This window comes from Paroedura picta, chromosome 3 (assembly GCF_049243985.1).
Source record: "Paroedura picta isolate Pp20150507F chromosome 3, Ppicta_v3.0, whole genome shotgun sequence".
Lineage (NCBI taxonomy): Eukaryota > Metazoa > Chordata > Lepidosauria > Squamata > Gekkonidae > Paroedura > Paroedura picta.
The window spans coordinates 164547705-164567341 of record NC_135371.1 but is presented as its reverse complement, the minus strand read 5'-3'; the positions used below and the strand labels follow the sequence as shown (position 1 = coordinate 164567341).

The window sequence follows — 19637 nt, the reverse complement described above, 5'->3', positions numbered from 1 at the left end:
CAAAGCAGAAAGGAAGCAATCTCTCCACAATGAAAGTGTAAAAGGTATTGTCCAGAAAGACATCTGGGCAGTGTTTTGTTGACTGCCCTTGTGTGAGTGACAGCATGTGAGTGTGTCTCTCCCCCCCCCCCCCATGCAGATTGTCTATGAGGGTAATGAGCTGAACCATGCGTTTGGATTGTGCCACTATGGCAAGTTCCTCTTCTGGACGGAGTACCGGAGTGGGAGCATCTATCGGCTGGACCAGGTCACCAAAGCGGTCACACTACTACGCAACGAGCGCCCACCCATCTTCGAGATCCGCATGTATGATGCGCAGCAACAACAAGGTGCATGGCGAGACGACTGTGGCTTCATCCTTGGGGCTCGGCCTCCGTGTGCTTAGAGAAAGGGCACACTCTGCAGACAGGGGCTTTTGAACCTGGAACTTGCATCTCCCAGGCACCGGTGTGACACCAGGGCTGCACTTCAAGGTGTTTTTCGATTAGTGGAGCCCTACAGTGGCACCTGCCTCAGGATTTGCCAATCTGGGGAAATTACATTGTGCCCTCCCCAATCCTAGGATAGGGTTTTTATGGGCAATGCAAGACGTTATTATTATTCTGAATTTTAATTACATTAGATTGTATTTTAAGACTTTATGTAACTTAAAAGATATTGTAGTCTGCCTAGAGTCATCCGAGACAAGGGAGAACAGACGTTTAGTAATAATAACAACAGGAACAGCTACTCAGGTTTCCACACAAAGCACAGAGGCCTGTTTCAAGGCGCATATCTGATTGCTTTCTGCTGTTTAACTCAGCAAGAGCACAGCTGTTGTAGGGCAGTTGAAGAAGATGCTGAAACTCTAGATATAATTCAGTGAGTTGAGAGTAGCAAGAAGGTTTCATCCTGGTTGGGGGTGCTTTTGGAGCAGAGGGTATATCTGTGTGGATGAAGGCAATCAAGATGGGTGAGTCTCAGCAGTGGCCCTTAGGAGCCACAGCGTACAGCCTGGGCTTCATAGCTGTCAGTTTTCTTAACCTTCACGATCCAACATGCGGCTCAGAATTAGCAAGGGTGATCTTAGTCAATGGGCAGCTGGGGAAGCCGACGTAAGCCTGGGACTGGTGACCATCCACATCCCAACAGACCTTCCACCTACCCAACAGAGTGGGGCAAAAAGAAGGGTAGCCTTCTGCTGTTTCGTGTGCCCACCACATCTGTGGCTTGGGCCGCCAGCTCCATGGCAAAGATTGCTTATCACGACCCTGTCGAGGGCTCCAGCTGCTCGGTCTGCAGTGATGACAACTTGCATCTGCTCCATCTGGAGCTTGTGCCACTGACTCCACAGCTCCTTGCTTGGCCCCAATGTGGGAAGGAGTGGATGACCAACAGGGAGATGGCAATGACTCTGGGTCCCCATCCAGGACTTTTGCCCTGGGCCACAGAATTTTGAGGACCTCCCTTGATTAAAAAAACTGACAAGCGATGCCTGATCTGGAGAAGAGGCTGAATTATTCACTTCTCTTTAGAACAGGGTTAGTCATACTGTGGCCCTCCAGATGTCCATGGACTACAATTCCCATGAGGGCTCATGGGAATTGTAGTCCATGGGCATCTGGAGGGCTGCAGTTTTACCCCTGCTTTAGAACATTGTGTTTTGTGCACAAATGCCATTCTACCCGTTGGCTGCTGCATTGAGAGATTCTGAATGTATTGAACTTGCGCTAGCTTTGAAACCACAACATGTGCTCAGACCTTTAACAAGGTGACATGTTTCCATGCTGTAGCGTGCTAATGCGCAGAGTGTGCACTCTGGGCACAAATCAGCCTCCCAGAACGTCAAGGGCTTTGGTGTTTGCAGGGCACCTGCTCTCATGGCTGTCCAGTCAAATTTTATTTACAGTCATTCCGACCAAAGTTTAAATACACAATTAGAAAAAACGATGAATACAAAAAAATAATTGAGCGCAAAAGGAGCGTTTAAGATCGGAACTAATTAAAACTCATAATTGAAACAGCATTGGCTAAATATCGAGTCAATATGTGATTCCGTTAAATGGAAGGGGGGACTTTCTGCCTTATGTAGAAACCGAGCAATTTCATGGCAATGCATAGAGTTGCTTGACGGTTTTCGTCATTAAGAAGTTTCTTAACTTTTTCCGCTCACATTGCTGGACCTTCCCCTCCCCGAACTGAAGCTTCCCCACCACGTCAGCGGATTCTGTATGTGGGGTATCCAGAGTGGAAGCCACATTCTCTCAATGGCACAGGATCTGACCCACGGGACTAGAGCTCCGTAAGGGGTGAAAACAAGGAGGATAGAGTAAAAAAAAAATATTGGGGGAGGGGGATACTTGAAATACCGAAGAACACACCAAAGAAAGCTGTTAAAGGAAGAGGATCTACAAGGAACCGTCCAAGTCTGTGCATTTTAAATGTCCCTGGAACAAAATAGTTCCTAGTTTGAGGCAGAGGGAATCATAAATATCTTATTTTGACCCTTTCCGCACCAGTGGCACCACTCCGGGCTGCTGCTGGTTCTTTGTGATCGGGCAGTTTGCCTTGCCTCTTCCTGAGTCCGGATGGGGGAAGATTTTCCCTGCTGGACCCGGTCTACCCCGGATTACTTCCTCCATACCAAGGAGCCGGGGTGCAGAGGTTTCACCATGCTTCACAGTGGGGGGGGGGGGGGTGTCAGTTTTCAAGAAGGTTGGATTGCGTTACAATGCAATCCCACTTTTGTGAAAATGTGTTAAATGCCTCAGTGGGCTCTGTGCTGCTGTGCAGTGTTGTGGAGATGACTGGGGCATTTTTTGTCCCTGCCAGGATGCCATAGGTCAGAGGTAGTCAACCTGTGGTCCTCCAGATGTTCATGGACTGCAAATGCTGGCAGGGGCTCATGGGAATTGTAGTCCATGAACATCTGGAGGACCACAGGTTGACTACCCCTGCCATAGGTGGTTAAGAAGCTGGGCCTGGAAGGCCTGACTCTTCCCCTTCCTCTTGGGCCTGCCCTGAGATAGGCCCCATTGACACCCGGGGCAAAATGGGAATGCAGAGATATCCGCATTCCCTTGCTATGGGTCAGTGGAGGGCCTGATACTGGCCAGGGCTGGGTTGGCGGCAGCATCATCTGTAAGTGGGGATTAGCCCCGCTACCAGATGAGCCCCAGCCCGGCTTTTAGCCATCGTGTGGAAAAAGTACTTGGGAGTTTGTGCTGATCTTAAATATTTAGGAGTCATGCTGTGGCAAACAGGGATCGGGAGCCACTGGATTAAAGCACAGAATTGAAAGGTGAGCCCCAAAGAAAGCTACAGTCTTATTTCTCTCCAAAATAGCTCCTGGTTCTTCTGAACTTAATTTTGTTGCCCAGAATAAACCTCCTTTTCCACATCCTGAGTACCATCAAAGGACAGGCTGTCTTCCTACTCCATCAGTTGTCTAACTTCCTCCCATTTCTTCTCCTTTTCTTGCAGTTGGCTCCAACAGCTGCAGAGTGAACAACGGAGGCTGCAGCAGTCTTTGCCTGGCCATTCCCAAAAGCAGACGCTGTGCCTGTGCAGAGGACCAGATTCTGGGACCAGACTCTGTCACATGTCAAGGTACTCCTGTGCCTGGAGCAACTGGGAGAAGCTCATTGCTTGGCATTTGAAGGCTTCTTCTAGAAATCCTTCCTGTATCCCGGAAATGGCATGCTAAGCAGCTTGGTCCCTATGGCGTCGGACAATTGGGCGTTGAGCAAGGCCTCCTTAGAGACAGATCGCAGAGCCCTCATGACCAGCAGCGAGATTAGATAGACCAGGGGAGTCAACCTGTGGTCCTCCAGATGTCCATGGACTACAATTCCCATGACCCCCTGCCACCCCCTGGAGGACCACAGGTTGACTACCCCTGAGTCAGACGATTGATTCTGAAATTGTCTTCTGATCGCTCCCTAGATGAGTCCAATTGTCCCTCCTTCTGATCCCCCATCCCTCCCTAGATGAGGCCAGTTGTCATTTTGTTGGGCCTGCTTGCTTATTTAAGAGAATAAGAGCTATCGCAGGAGTGGCCAGACTGTGGCTGCTCAGATGTCCAAGGACTACAATTCCCAGGAGCCCCTGCCAGCACATGCTGGCAGGGGCTCCTGGGAATTGTAGTCCTTGGACATCTGGAGAGTCACAGTTTGGCCACCACTGAATCTATAATTTTCACTGCCGGTCGTTACATCTTCTCTTCGGTGTGTTGAGGGGAAGAGACCTAAAACTGTGAGGCTAGGCCAGATCAGGATGACAGAGAATGAGGTGGCTGGATGGAGTCACTGAAGCAGTCGGTGCAGACTTAAATGGACTCCGGGGAATGGTAGAGGACAGGAAGGCCTGGAGGATCATTGTCCATGGGGTCGCGATGGGTCGGACACGACTTGGCGCATAACAACAATAACAACAACAGGCCAGATCATCAGTTCCCCCTTCCTTTCCCTGGAGCATCAGGTTAGCTTGTCACGCAGGCTTGGATCCAATGAGGCGCAAGTGAAGAATTAAATGGATTTATCTTAATCCCACGTCCACAGCACCATGTGAAGCATCATGCATTTTCATATTCTGGGCTACATTAGCCAGAAAGTGGTTGCACCAGTTCTTGGACAAGTGGAAACCAAAATGGAGAACCCTGCAAATGTGGCTTCCCACAAGGGGCTACCGCAGGAGTTTTTATTTTTGCAATTCCTCTTGAGGCAAAAGTGCCGTCACAAGTGGCCATTCAGGGCTGGATCCACCCCTCAGACTGTACCTGATATAACCTGCTACCCTTTTCCTTGGGTCTGTTTATATAAGGGGTGGTTCTCATATATATACATATATTTAATCTTTGCGGCCATCAACTGGTCTCCCAAATCGGGGAACATCAAGGCCTTGATTGTGAGTGAGGTGTTACACATTGCACATCAACTCACTGAGGGATCTTCTGTTGCACTTTACAGTGACTCATCCAATACTATTAGTCAGTGTAACGGGTCCATGCGTTCATAGAATCATAAAGCTGAAAGTTTTTCGCGTTAGGTTTCAAAGCTGAATAAAGCAAAAGGTGCCCTGTGGGTGTGGATCTCCCCAGTTTCTCTACCTGCTTCCTGCTGCTCCCCCCCCTTCTGACCAGTCATTTCCTAGGCCACCCCCCACACATACACACACACACACACACACACGGCCACACCCTGTAAATTCATTTCTGACTCTGAAAAAGTTTGTTTCTGGTGTCATGGGACTCATGCAGGATACTAGCTGTAGTGGGAAAGGGGAAGAGGACAAGATGGCTCTTTCTGCTTCTTCCCCACTTTCCCCGGGAAGCTGGCTGGTGATCTCAGGCCAGTCATGCACTCTCGGCCTAAACGACCTCACAGGATTGTTGTGAGAACAGCATGGAAAAGAGGTAGGCGGTAGATGAAGTATAAATAAATATATTGCCAGAAGAAAAGAAGCAAGCAATGTGGAATAAACTTTCCAACAATAAGGGAGGGAAACGCGGGAAATATCTTTGGATCGCCTGATCCAATCCATGTCTCAGCACCTGACATGTCTCTCTGTTTTGTTTGTGGACAGCCAACCCATCTTACATCCCGCCCCCTCAGTGCCAGCCTGGGGAGTTTGCCTGCAAGAACAACCGCTGCATCCAAGAGCGCTGGAAATGCGATGGGGACAACGATTGCCTGGACAACAGTGACGAAGCCCCTGAGCTCTGCCGTATGTATCTGAATGTTGTACATACCTTGTGAGAGCAGAAAGATGGGATATAAATATTGGGATAGTTGGTAAATATAGCAGAATTTTGCCCAGTTATGGAAGCGTGATAATGAGTGCAGCACATAAATCTCCCAAGAAGTGTATTGCAAAAGGTAACTGTCAGTGGATCCCCCCTGGGCTTAACAGAGATATTGGCTTCTTACCTCACACATGCTAAATCATTCAGTTGTCACTTATACCCTGAAACTAAACTTTGTTGGTCTTCAAGGGGCCACTGGACTCAGACTTTGTTCTCACGTTCTCAACAGATTTGTACGGCCATTTACTTGTATCTGTATGCTAATTTGCTGCCTTCAAATGTCCTATCTGTCTTAATCCTATCTCAGCTATAATCACCCAATTTCTTATGCATGAAACTAGCATTTCCTTGCAGTTCAACCTCCACCCCACCCTCTCTCTACCTATTTGTAAAGGTTGAGGAAATGTTTTATTGTATCTTAAGAAGTGCACATGGACACAAAAGCTTATACCTTCAGTAAAACTTCATTGGTCTTAAAGGTGTCACTGGACTCAAACATTCTTCTGTCCACTGTCCTGCTCCAGGTCATGCAGGCACTTCCCACTCTCCCCCTCTGCACCTTTGGGCCAAGTCAAGAAGGCGGAAGAGAGCACCCCTGTCAGCTTGGTCCCAGGGATTGTTTCCAGCGTGTATCCCTCTCCCCAACTAACAACATAGGCTACCCTCACACTCTTCTTCTGGAGCCATAAAGCCTGGGGAAAAGAAAATTAAGCAGGCAGTGCTTCCAGCCCTAAAAGAGCCTGGTCTACGCTCTTTTGCCTCTCTTTGCAGAAGTGGCAGAGAGGTGTGGCCCCCGATCAGTTGGGTGGTGGGAATGGCAGCCCTCCTAAACAACCCCTGCCAGTCATAGAGGGGGGGGGCACTTTAGTTACTCTACTGTGTTTATTTAAGAGAGCCCCTTGTTTTTGAAAGCCCCCTCCCTAAGTAAAATAATATTTCCTTCAAGTTACTATGTCATTGGAAACACAATATTTCATGTTTGTAAAGTTTAGTTTGGTAACAGTATTGTGTTTTTTTTAACTGTGCAACTGGTATTTTCTTTAAATTTGCAAAGAACGACATCCCTTACCTGGGAAGGGGGTGAATTTTGTCACATAAAATGTTATATAGGAAAGAAACCTGGAGCTTTTATTTTGTACCAGCCATTCTAAATTTTAATGAGGAAGCTAAGGAGGCTGTGTTTGGTATGGTTTTAGGTCATTCCCCTTCTACTGGCTCTGGTGACTATGGGGAACCATAGTCCCCAAGTCTCTGAATCCCAGAGTCAGGGAAAGGCTTTGGCTTCTTTGCTTTATTTTGGGATATCCAGAGCAGGGGTAGTCAAACTGCGGCCCTCCAGATGTCCGTGGACTACAATTCCCAGGAGCCCCCTGCCAGCAAATGCTGGCAGGGGCTCCTGGGAATTGTAGTCCACGGACATTTGGAGGGCCGCAGTTTGACTACCCCTGATCCAGAGGAACTGGTTGATCAGGATTTTATTTATTTATTTAGATTTTTATACCGCCCTTCCCTATGGCTCTGGGCGGTTTGCATAAAACATTTTGGAACATTTACGTAGAACACTATCAGAACCAATATAACAGGATAACAATAACAACAACACGCCAACTGGAACAATTAGAACAGCACTTCAACAATAACTTTGACACTCCCTCAGCAGGTTCGATCTCTCAGTCCGGGGGACTAGATGGACCACTGGACTAATCCAGCAGGGCTGTTTTTATGTTCTTAGTTCTTATATCCACACTCTTTCCTCCATCCCATAATATGATTTGCATACATAGTTTGCATACTGAACAAACATGCTATTGCAAAGATATGTCAGTTATAAGACTGTTTTGAGACTGTGGGTGTTGCATAGTATAGTAGTTTGCAAATTAATTTGCAATTTCAGATCCTGTAAATAAAGAAGACTCTAAGTGCATTTCTGATGAAGAAATCTCTTCTTGAATTTTTTTCTATGATGATTGCATTTTAGCCAATAGTTTTCCAGCCTTGCCTCCTTTTTTACAATACTCTTAATTAAGAGTTAAGTGGAGTTTTCTACATCTCTACAAGGAACACATTATTCCCTTTCATTTTGCTCCCTTAGAGCTTAACTGCACCAGTTTGTTGAAGCTGTGTGTTAGCTGCCAGTTCCCGGTGGCATCTTGAGAGTAAATGTGCAGCAGAGATGATGTGGATTGGGAATGTTGGGTGGGGGGAGGAGGAATTCCTCCCTTCTCTCATGTATAATTTTTGATGGCTGAAACAGTCCAGAGGCCATAGATGGAGGAAGCCATGTTTTCCCTGTGGGGAGCCAGCATATGCCAGCATTTAATGCACATGTTGGCTCCCAGGAAACAACCCTTCTCCCTCCTCCCTGACCCCCAGGCTGTTTCAGCTGTCTCCCTTCTCTTGCATAATGTGTCTGATACAAATCAGGCCCTACTGCACAAGAGCCAGCATGGTGTGGTGGTTAAGAGCAGGATCTCCTAATGTAGCAAGCTGATTCCCTGCTCCCCCACACACAACCAGCTGGGTGACCTTGGGCTCCCCACAGCACTGATAAAGCTGTTCTGACCAAGCAGTGAAATCAGGGCTCTCTCAGCCTCCCCTCCCTCACAGGGTGTCTGTTGTGGGGAGAGGAAAGGGAAGGTGATTGTAAGCCGCTTTGAGCCTCCTTCGGATAGAGAAAAGCGGCATATAAGAACCAACTCTTCTTCAGTAATCTCAAGGCTCTCTCAGCCTCACCTCCCTCACAGGGTGTCTGTTGTGGGGAGAGGAAAGGGAAGGCGATTCTAAGCCGCTTTGAGACTTCTTCTGAAAAAGCTGCATATAAAAACCATCTCTTCTTCTTCTTCTTCTACTCTTGAGTTGTCACTGGGAACTAGCAGCAACACTTTAGTTGTAAGGCCCCATGACAAAGTCATGTCGTTTTTGGCCGGCTCTTAGCCTCCTCGCAGTTGTGGCTTCACCAATTCACCTGTTGCGATTTACAGCTTTAAATAAATCCCAAAACTTTAAGAGGTGCGATCCACATTATTATTAAAGCATTGTTGAGTTACATTGCCAAGCATGTCTGAGACAGCATTATTTAGTTCTGAGAAGCTGTTAGGATTCCCTTCGGGTCTGAAGCCATCCCTTTCCGTAGAATGTAATAAACATGAGACCCAGATATGATCTGATTATAGCCTCAGGGTGATGTCTGAGAGATGTCTGTCAAAAGGGATAGGGAGGTCAAGATAAAGATGTTATGAGCTTGAATAGGAAAATATGGAGGATTCTTCTCTGGAGCACAGAAATTATCCCCTATCACAGAAGTAGTTGAATAAAGGCTGAAAATCTCTTCGCGTTTCTGACGTTTCATTTATTTTGGTATTTTTGCACTTGAGATTGTTGAAGTCAGCCCCAAGAAGGAGCTAGCCATCCCTGAATTGTTCAATGAGTTGAAAGGTAAAGGTAAAGGTATTCCCTGTGCAAGCACCGAGTAATGTCTGACCCTTGGGGTGACGCCCTGTAGCGTTTTCTTGGCAGACTCAATACGGGGTGGTTTGCCAGTGCCTTCCCCAGTCATTACCGTTTACCCCCCAGCAAGCTGGGTACTCATTTTACCAACCTCGGAAGGATGGAAGGCTGAGTCAACCTTGAGCCGGCTGCTGGGATTGAACTCCAAGCCTCATGGGCAAAGCTGTCAGACGGCTGCCTTACCACTCTGCGCCACAAGAGGCTCCAATGAGTTGTAAAGTAATTTTTAAATAAAGACAGTGTGGTTAGAATTTGGAGCATAGAGAGTCTCTATGGTTGGGCTGCATCTTTACCTTTCTCCTTCCTTATCCTCTCGGATCACTCTTAAAATCAGAAATACCGAAAGGGAATTTCTTGAACAGGAGAAGAACAATTCCCCCGAGATTTGAAGAGTCCATGGCTGCAACGGACAATCAAATCTTTTCAATTTCAGTATTGGTGTAATTGCTAAAGTGGAACAAGTCATCTTACAGGCACAGATGCATTGATTGCCTTACAAGACCCTAGCAAGCAGAAGGATAATAGACAGGTCACCCAAAGACCAAAGAGTCACACCTAGCATCTGGTGACCAGATTGTCCCACTTTTGGAGGGACATCTGGGGGGTACCTGGCAAATTGTAAGGTATCCCCTGTGCAAGCACCGAGTCATGTCTGACCCTTGGGGGTGACGCCCTCTAGCGTTTTCATGGCAGACTCAATATGGGGTGGTTTGCCAGTGCCTTCCCCAGTCATTAGCGTTTACCCTCCAGCAAGTTGGGTACTCAGTTCACCTACCTCGGAAAGATGGAAGGCTGAGTCAATCTTGAGCTGACTGCTGGGACTGAACTCCCAAACATCATGGGCAGAGCTTTCAAACTGCATGTCTGCTGTACTTCTGTTGAAATTAAAAAATATATATTACAATACTATTTTTGCCTTCTATGCGTTCTGTGAACTTTTTGTTGCTCCATATAGACCAAATTTTTAATCAAGAACCCCCCCCCCCCGGTCAATGGTGTCCCACTTTACAATGTTAAATCTGGTCACCTTAACCAAGTGGACACAGAGGGGGAAAGCATCCCTTCCCTTGAAACAGGAGAGAAGGAATTTACCTGAAGTTGAGGGTCAAGTAGGAGGAAGCTCTCTTGCTCTTTTTGCTATTTCTGTTCCATGTTGTTGGAGAGAATAATAAGAACCAACTTCTTCTTTGTCATCGTCTTCTTCTTCTTCTTTTTCTTCTTCTTCTTCTTCTTGTCATCGTCTTCTTCTTCTTTGTCATCATATCTTCTTCTTCTTCTTCTTCTTCTTTCTTCTTCTTCTTCTTCTTCTTCTTCTTCTTCTTCTTCTTCTTCTTCTTCTTCTTCTTCTTCTTCTTCTTCTTCTTCTTCTTCTTCTTCTTCTACCAGAACTATATAGTGGAACAGATAAAGAAGTTGCTAATGCTCAGGGCTGCACTGAAAAGCTTGGCTATGTGTACATGCCCTTTCTTTTCCTCTATTCCCGATTGCCATTCTGTTTCGGGTAAAAAAATTAAACACCCACTTTCTTCCTTCCTCGCTGCATAGCAACCAAAACCATATCACAATTATTCACTTTGGCTGCTTGCCCATTCAATCTGGGCAGAGCTTTGCATAAGGTGTGTTTTAGACTGGTGTTTCTAAAGTGATTGAAATGTAGTGCATATGTCTTGTTTAATGTTCTTTTCTAACTCTGTGCTGTCATAAGCTGCTGTCACTAAGGAATATGCTGGCAGTGTTTTTAGGTATACTAAAAACAGAAATACAAAATGAAGGCAAAATGAAGGTTATCCAAGTTCTCAATAGCAGCTTCCTAGACCCAGCCAATCTCCAATAGGCCTGAGAACAATAGTCTGTCCCTTTAACAGGAGCTTTGTATGCGCAAATGGCCGCCAGAAGGGTCTTATGATGGGAGGGGGGAAAGCAGCATCTGATCAATAACTTTCTATTACTCCTGTATTAAAGGACGGGATATTTTTCTCTAGGCCACCCTAAGTCTATCTAGAGCCATAAGTAAAGTTGCTTGTTGTAATATTCTGTCAATTTTGGAATCAACTGTTGGTATTGCTGTTGATGTGTTATGTTATGACTTGTGTCTACAATGTTTTATGTAATACCCAATGACATTTTGTGTAAACCGCCGTGAGCTGTATAGGAGGGTGGTATAAAAATCTGGGATGGAAGGAGGAGACAGGCAGACAGACAGATAGACTATCTCTGGGAACTACTTCTGATTGCTGTACTCTGGAATTTTACTAAACATGGGGTAGACGTCTGAATATTGTGATTATATACTAGAGGTGTGCATTTAGGTCTCCGTGAACGAGTGGGAAAATACCTTATCAGTATTTTTCTGGTATATTTTGAATTCCCCAATATATCCGGGTTTTCTTGTGAAAATCATAATAAATGTCCTGCAAAAAACCTAGATATAGTCTGGAATTACCAGTAGATCCAAGAGCAGTGGAGAGGCAGGAGCAGATCACTCCTGCCTCTCAGTTGGGCTTCTATTGTAGTTCCTTTAAAGTTTAAAGGGTTGGACTAGATGACTCAGGAGGTCCCTTTAAACTTTAAAGAGACTGCTGAAGACAGCTTGAGGATTAGCTGTGCTGGGGGTTGGAGTGGGGGATGGAGGGCGAACTGTTCCCACTAGCTGAGCCTGGGTACAGCCCACCAGCTGAGCCTGGGCTTCTGGTACAGCCAGGTTTAAACCAGGCAGCAGAAGAAGCCAGCCCCAGAAGCAACTGTGCCACAGGGAGCAATCAGCTATCCCTGGCAAAGGAGATCCCAGGGGTCAACTTCTCCTGCAATGTGGTTTAAACCATGCTTCAGGGGAACACATCCCAGCCAGAGATGCATGCAGTGGGGAGAGGCCTCTCCATGGCACGCAGATCCTGGAGCTAGCTGCTTTTGCAGCCCAGTTTAAACCACACTGGTATCAAGGGGTCCTGGCCTCCAGGTTGAGAATCACTGCAGTAATGCATTGTGGAGATAGAAGGACTCTGCTATATGAAGACACCTTCCTTTGTTTTCCCCAAACTCCAGATCAGCACACCTGCCCCTCGGACCGTTTCAAGTGCGAGAACAATCGCTGCATTCCCAACCGCTGGTTGTGTGACGGGGACAATGACTGTGGGAACAACGAAGATGAGTCCAACTCCACCTGCTCTGGTGAGCCCTTTGTGACCGATTCATTTATTACATTATCTCGTTCATCAAAGACCTTTGGGTTACCTGGTTCTTCCATCCACGTGATCCTTGCAGCAACACTAAGAACATAAAACAAACCATGTTGGATTAGGCCGTGGCTCATCCAGTCCAACCGTCTGTGTCACACAGTGACTCAATCCCATGTACCATCAGGAGGTCTTCCAGTGCGGCCAGAACTCCAAAAGCCCTCCCGTCATTGCCCCCAAACCACCAAGAATACAGGGATGAAATCAATGCAAAACAAAACAGATTCTGTCTAAACCTCTGGAAGAAGTTCCTGACAGTTAGAGCGGTTCCTCAGTGAAACAGGCTTCCTCGGAAGGTGGTGGGTTCTCCATCTCTGGAGATTTTCAAGCAGAGGCTGGATAGCCATCTGACTTAGAAGCTGATTCTGTGAAGGCTCAAGGGGGTGGCAGGTGACAGTGGATGAGCGATAGGGATGTGAGAGTCCTGCATAGTGCAGGGGGTTGGACTAGATGACCCAGGAGGTTCCTTCCAACTCTAGGATTCTATGAGAGCATTATTGCCCCACACAGTGCCTTCCATCTATATCTTGTGGCTGAAGGCCACTGATGGACCTCTGCTCCATATGTTTATCCAATCCCTTCTTGGAGCTGTCTGTTCATGTAGGTGCTGCAAAACAATATTTAAAAAATCATTACTAATATTGATTAAACAAAGTGCACCAATAATCTATTAAAAACAAAGTAAAAACAACACATATCTAAGTGCACATGACAGAATAGACCAAATGCGTTTTGACCCCTAGGGGTCTTCCTCAGTGGTCAATTTATTGTGTGAAATGCTCTAGTTCAAAATCTAAAGGCTTGCTGGGTGGCAAAGAAAAATCTGTTCGGCCGTAGCTCCAACAAGTGTTTCTGAAGTATCTGATTTGGAGCCCACCTTCTAAAATATGTCTTATCTGAGGCCACCACCCTCAGCTCTGGCCTAACTCTACATCAAGAGTGCATTTCCATGTGTGTCAGAAAAAGCTTGTAGCTGCCACCACTTTCACCAGCTGTGAACTCCATGTGTTCGTGACTTTGGGTGAAAAAGCGCTTCCTTTTATTTGTCCCCATGCTGATAATTCCCAGTTGAGGGGTTGGATTTTCAATCGTGATGCATTCTGTGATAGATCTTGCAACTCTACAGACACGATCTGTAACGTGGTTTAAGTTATTTAAAAATTATCATTGTAGATCATCTTATCTAGCCAGGATTTCAGGTAATAATTTCAGGGCGGCCCGTACAGCTCTGTGCTTCAAAACAATGCCAACCACTGTCCAACGGATGCCAAAGGACCAAAAGTTTTGTATTTGTGTCCTGCGTGTTGTGGAGGATTTCCCATCCTACATCCTCAAATGCCCTTTGATTGCACAACCTAGTTATAGATGGAGCTCTCTGTGGTTCAAGAACTGACTCTACTAAAGACGAGTTGATACTGTCTGATACTGATTCTAACATCTCACGCAGATGTCTCTGTTTACTACAGCAGCAAAAAAGGGCTAATATTATTTTGTCAAATGTGGCTATTCCAGGTGGTTTTTGGACATTGTATATAAGTTAGGTAAAAGATCTTAAATCTGATATTTTATTGGAGTTTAGAATGTTTTGTATTTTGTATACATTCACCTCTAGTGTTCTATTCTTACTGTTGTCTCTTTGGGGTTTGCAAAGACCTATGGTCATATGCAACAAAGTTTTACTGTTATCCGTTCTCGGCCTTCTGCTCATTAATTTCCTTGAGTGCCCATGAGTTCTTGCATTGTGGGTAAAGGAGGAAAGTTTTTCTTTCTCTGCCTTCTTTACCCTGTGCATAATTTGTAAGTCTCTGTCATGTGACCACTCAGCTGTCATTTCTCCATGCTAAAGAGCCCTAACTTTCTCTTCATAGGGTAGGCGTTCCATCCCCTAAATCAGGGGTAGTCAACCTGTGGTCCTCCAGATGTCCATGGACTACAATTCCCATGAGCCCCTGCCAGTGCTTGCTGGCAGGGGTTCATGGGAATTGTAGTCCACGGACATCTGGAGGACCACAGGTTGACTACCCCTGCCCTAAATCATTTGGTTGCCTTTTCTGCACCTTTTACTGTGCTATAATACCTCTGTGAAGTTTTCTGGGGGCTGTTGGCTTATAGGGTATCAAATTAAGCTGCTATGAACTTGGGGCAGTTTCTTTCTTTCCGGACTGTTGTGAAAATAAAAAAGGCAGGGGAGATTCTTGTGTGCCACCTTGAGGCCCTTGGTGGATGTCCAGGATAGAAATGTAATGAATGAAACTCAGTGTCATGTCCTGACCTATCCCGCCTGAGAGAATTGCCTCTTTGGTTAACAGCTTGGGCAGCAGTGGGGATGCAGTCCTTGTCTTCTTCCATTCTGCACAGGGCTCCTGGGGCTGCATTTCCCAGCAAGAGCCCCCTCCGTGGAGAGTTTGCCTTGGCAAGGTTAGATCTTTCCTTGTGACGTGTTCCAGGAGTTGCACCCACAGTGTTCAGATGATCCCGGAAAGCTTTTAAGTTCCGTCGCTAACATTTCCCCTCTTGTTTGCGGCCTGCCGTCTTCCCACCCAGCTCGCACCTGCCCTCCCAACCAGTTCTCCTGTGCCACTGGGCGTTGTATACCCATGTCTTGGACCTGCGACTTGGATGACGATTGCGGGGACCGCTCTGATGAGTCCGCCACATGTGGTGAGTGTTGGAAGACGTTCCATGGCCTTAGACCCATACTGGATGTTTGGACACCCACAGTTGGGACCACAGCCCCTCTAACCTGTGCTGAACCTAAGAGCCCTGCAAGATCTGACCAGTAGGGTTCCATGTATGATACAGGTGTTGGACCTGTGCTGAACCTAAGAGCCCTGCAAGATCTGACCAATAGGGTTCCGTGTATGATACAGGTGTTGGACCTGTGCTGAACCTAAGAGCCCTGCAAGATCTGACCAATAGGGTTCCGTGTATGATACAGGTGTTGAACCTGTGCTGAACCTAAGAGCCCTGCAAGATCTGACCAATAGGGTTCCGTGTATGATACAGGTGTTGGACCTGTGCTGAACCTAAGAGCCCTTCAAGATCTGACCAATAGGGTTCCATGTATGATACAGGTGTTGGACCTGTGCTGAACCTAAGAGCCCTTCAAGATCTGACCAATAGGGTTCCATGTATGATACAGGTATTGGACCTGTGCTGAACCTAAGAGCCCTGCAAGATCTGACCAATAGGGTTCCATGTATGATACAGGTGTTGGACCTGTGCTGAACCTAAGAGCCCTGCAAGATCTGACCAATAGGGTTCCGTGTATGATACAGGTGTTGGACCTGTGCTGAACCTAAGAGCCCTGCAAGATCTGACCAATAGGGTTCCGTGTATGATACAGGTGTTGGACCTGTGCTGAACCTAAGAGCCCTGCAAGTTCTGACCAATAGGGTCCCATGTATGATACAGGTGTCACAAATGCACCAATGGGAGGAAAGTCTACTAAAGCTCCCTGCCCTTGTCTTCCCTCTGCAGCCTACCCAACCTGTTTCCCGCTGACCCAGTTCACGTGCCACAACGGCCGTTGCATTAACATCAACTGGAGGTGTGACAACGGTAAGTTTCGCACGGCTGCGTGAGGATCTGGTGAGACTGGCTGTCCTGGGGAGATCAGAATCAAGGCGCGAGTACAGAGCGAGGGTTTCTTTGGGAAGGGGCGTGGCACGATCAGGGCTCCTCTCCCCCATCTTTGCCGCCTGTGCCTGGTATCATCTCTTTACCTTAGCCTACCACCTCCTCCCTGCATACGTACACAAGAGCCAGAGGTATGTCTTGTATCCAAAATTAATAATCATTACGTTTGGCTGAGTCACGGCCATTTCACAGCAACCCCTTGTGGGGCTTTCAATGCAAGAGGTAGTTTGCTTTGCCTGACTCTGCGTAGCAACCCAGGTCTTCCTTGCTGGCCTCCCACAAAAGTGCTACTCATGGCCAACCCTTGGAGCAGGGGTAGTCAAGCTGCGGCACTCCAGTTGTCCATGGACTACAATTCCTATGAGCCCCTGCCAGCGAATGCTGGCAGGGGCTCCTGGGAATTGTAGTCCATGGACATCTGGAGGGCCGTGGTTTGACTATCCTGCCTTGGAGCTTCTGAGCTCTGAAGAGCTCAGGTTTTTCTTGGCTTTTTCTGACTGCTTTATAGCCAAGCTGCAGAATCTTTCCAGTTCTTAGTGAAGGGGGCCATGGTCTGGTGAATTTGAAGACCGCAGAACCAGGAGAGTAGAGTTGTGCACTCCGGCGCACTCCGGATGATTCGGCAATCACAAGCCTGAAGCAGCCAACGCCACAGCGCAGAGGGGAGGGACGCCGGTGGCAGCGCACCAGCCGATGCCCGCCCGCAGGCGCAGAGCTTTGTGCACTGTCACCAATGCTGACCCTCCTCTCTGAGCTGCAGCATTGGCCACTTTGGGCTTCAGTGATCGCTTAAGCGTGCCGGAGCGAACAACCCTACTGGGGAGCTGCTGGCGGTCAGATTAGGCTATTCTTACCTTGGTAGGCCAAGAGCCTTTTGTGGCGCAGAGTGGCAAGGCAGCAGACATGCAGTCTAAAAGCTCTGACCATGAGGTTGGGAGTTCGATCCCAGCAGCTGGCTCAAGGTTGACTCAGCCTTCCATCCTTCCGAGGTTGGTAAAATGAGTACCCAGCTTGCTCTGGGGGGTAAATGGCAATGACTGGGGAAGGCACTGGCAAACCACCCCGTATTGAGTCTGCCATGACGCTAGAAGGCGTCACCCCAAGGGTCAGGTATGACCCAGTGCTTGCACAGGGGATACCTTTACCTTTACCCTGGTAGTCCAGTGGGCTGCTTCCAAACCAGGCAGTGTCCTGTTTGTTCCCGTGAGTCTCCTTTGCTCCTCCAAAAGGTTGAAGCATATATTAGGAAATTGCCTAAGGACGCAGCTAAGCATTATCTAATTTTTTTCCTCTATATTTTCTTTAAATGACCTTTTTTTTTCCTTTGGCAAAGACCGTCTCCAAGATGGCTTTATTAAGGAAAAGATGGATTTGTTGGACCTTAATTGTTTAAGGCACTGGCAAACCACCCCGTATTGAGTCTGCCAAGAAAACGCTAGAGGGCGTCACCCCAAGGGTCAGACATGACTCAGTGCTTGCACAGGGGATACCTTTACCTTTACCTTAATTGTTTTTGTAGGTAAAGCCATCCCTGACCTGCTGTTTCTCTAGTTGGGGAAAACCTACGGGTGTGTGTCGTTTTCCCCTAGTGCCGTTGAAAGCAGTTTAGGTTTGCTTCCAGGGAGAAAATGAGAAAGGAGAGAAAGGGTGAAATCACCCTTCCTATGCCATTCTGTTCCTCGATAGGACAGTCCTGTAGACGGAATGCTTAAAAGAAGAAGATAAATATTTACTAAAAGGTGGGGGGAGAAGGAATGTGTAGCTGAACCCTGAATCTCAGAGGGGGATCTTCTTGGCCTTTCTCAAACCCTCTCCTTGACCTTTCTGCCAGGGATAGGCTTCGCAGACGGCGGAGTCTCTGTAGGCATCATCTTCGCTTGCGTAGGATGGGGAGCTCTGCTCTTTTGATCCTCGTAATGTGAAAGTTCAGCTGGCATGGACTTTGAATCAGGCTTGTCTTGTAGGCTGAGGGCGACCACTGCTGCTTAATGGCATCGCGTGGCTGGATTGCTCTTCCTTGAAAATGCCAGGGCTTCGGAGGTTTCTCTTGATGCAGATAGAGAGAAAGAGAGAGGGCGGGGGAATGTGCTCACACCTCAGTGGAGTTAGAATCATAGAATCATAGAGTTGGAAGGGGCCATACAGGCCATCTAGTCCAACCCCCTGCTCAAAGCAGGATCAGCCCTAAGCATCCTAAAGCATCCAAGAAAAGTGTGTATCCAACCTTTGATTGAAGACGGCCAGTGAGGGGGAGCTCACCACCTCCTTAGGCAGCCTATTCCACTGCTGAACTACTCTGACTGTGAAATGTTTTTTCCTGACAAAGAATTACTGCAAAGAGACTCGGCAGACACCTTCCGCCCCCTCCCCTTCCTGGCTCCGAATCTTAAGAGGCAGTGGATACACTCACTGGAATAAAGCGCTGACATTTTCTTTGGATTATAATATCGCTTGAAAGAGGAAAACATAGGGTGGATAACGTTTTGCCACCACAAAAATTCCCCTCCACCTAAAACGTTACACGCTGATCATACCCAGTTAAAGGAGGCTGAAAATTGAGGGAGGGGGGCTGTGATATCCCTGAAGAGGGTCTTGCAGCTTCTCACCTTTCCCCAGGATCCACAATCCCGTTCTCCTAGGAAGGATAAAGTGCATTCTGGACTCTGCCCATTGCTTCTGATTTCCCTTTATCGATTTTGACATGACTCTCCTGGTGACCTTTTGTTCTTTGACATGCCTGCTTTCTCCTTTTCGTATTTGATTTCTTTCTCTCTCTCTTTTTTGCATTGACCTTTTTCGGGGGGGGATGGTGGTGGTACTGGCTCCGTGTATGCATGTACGTGGGCGTTTGGGGGGGGGGGGCGTTTGCGTTCACTCTGCCCACTCTCCTGTCTTCTCTGGTTGGTTTCTGTGTTTCAGAAAAGGATTGTGGGGATGGCTCTGACGAAAAGAATTGTCCAAAAGCTACCGGTTAGTGCATAGATCAACATGCACCGCAGCTCCTCCGTTTCTGTTCCCCAAAACACCTGCCTCTTTTTATTATTTTTTTTTTTTGTCTGCCGTTTTAGTGACTGGCCAAAACAAATCAAAACCAGGCTGTTCTTGATTTTATCTGGCCCTTTGTAATCCCACTGTCGGCTGCACCAGCCCTGGAGCCTTTTTGGCGCTTGCTTTTCCATTGAAATAACATCATTTGCACCTGTAAAAAAAAGAAGAAAAAAAGAATTAGAACCATTCCCAGCGTATGACTCCTTTGCTCCTTTAGCTCGAGTTGCCAACATGGCTGTCCATCTGAATCTCTCCTAAGGAGAGTGACATCCTTCTAAGTACATCAGCTTCAGTGGCCATAGAAAGCTGTAACTCTGCTTAAGATTGCACTGTCAGTCTCAGATTGGCAGAGGACGTGCTCAGATATTCACATGAACTGCCTCTGTAGATTCCCAAAATCCAGCTTTTGAAGGGGTAGGAATGTCGCA

The 19637-nt window shown here is 47.2% G+C and overlaps 1 protein-coding gene across 6 annotated transcripts in view; it reads left to right on the top strand.

The window, feature by feature from the left end:
- LRP1 (LDL receptor related protein 1) overlaps positions 1-19637 on the top strand; it is a 423359-nt gene that overhangs the window by 278191 nt on the left and 125531 nt on the right. For all 6 annotated transcript variants that reach the window (XM_077329218.1, XM_077329223.1, XM_077329222.1 and 3 more), the window contains 6 exons: positions 140-329; positions 3463-3588; positions 5563-5703; positions 12332-12457; positions 15067-15183; positions 16003-16083. In XM_077329218.1, the coding sequence (XP_077185333.1) occupies positions 140-329; positions 3463-3588; positions 5563-5703; positions 12332-12457; positions 15067-15183; positions 16003-16083 (781 nt within the window). The remainder of the gene's footprint in view (positions 1-139; positions 330-3462; positions 3589-5562; positions 5704-12331; positions 12458-15066; positions 15184-16002; positions 16084-19637) is intronic.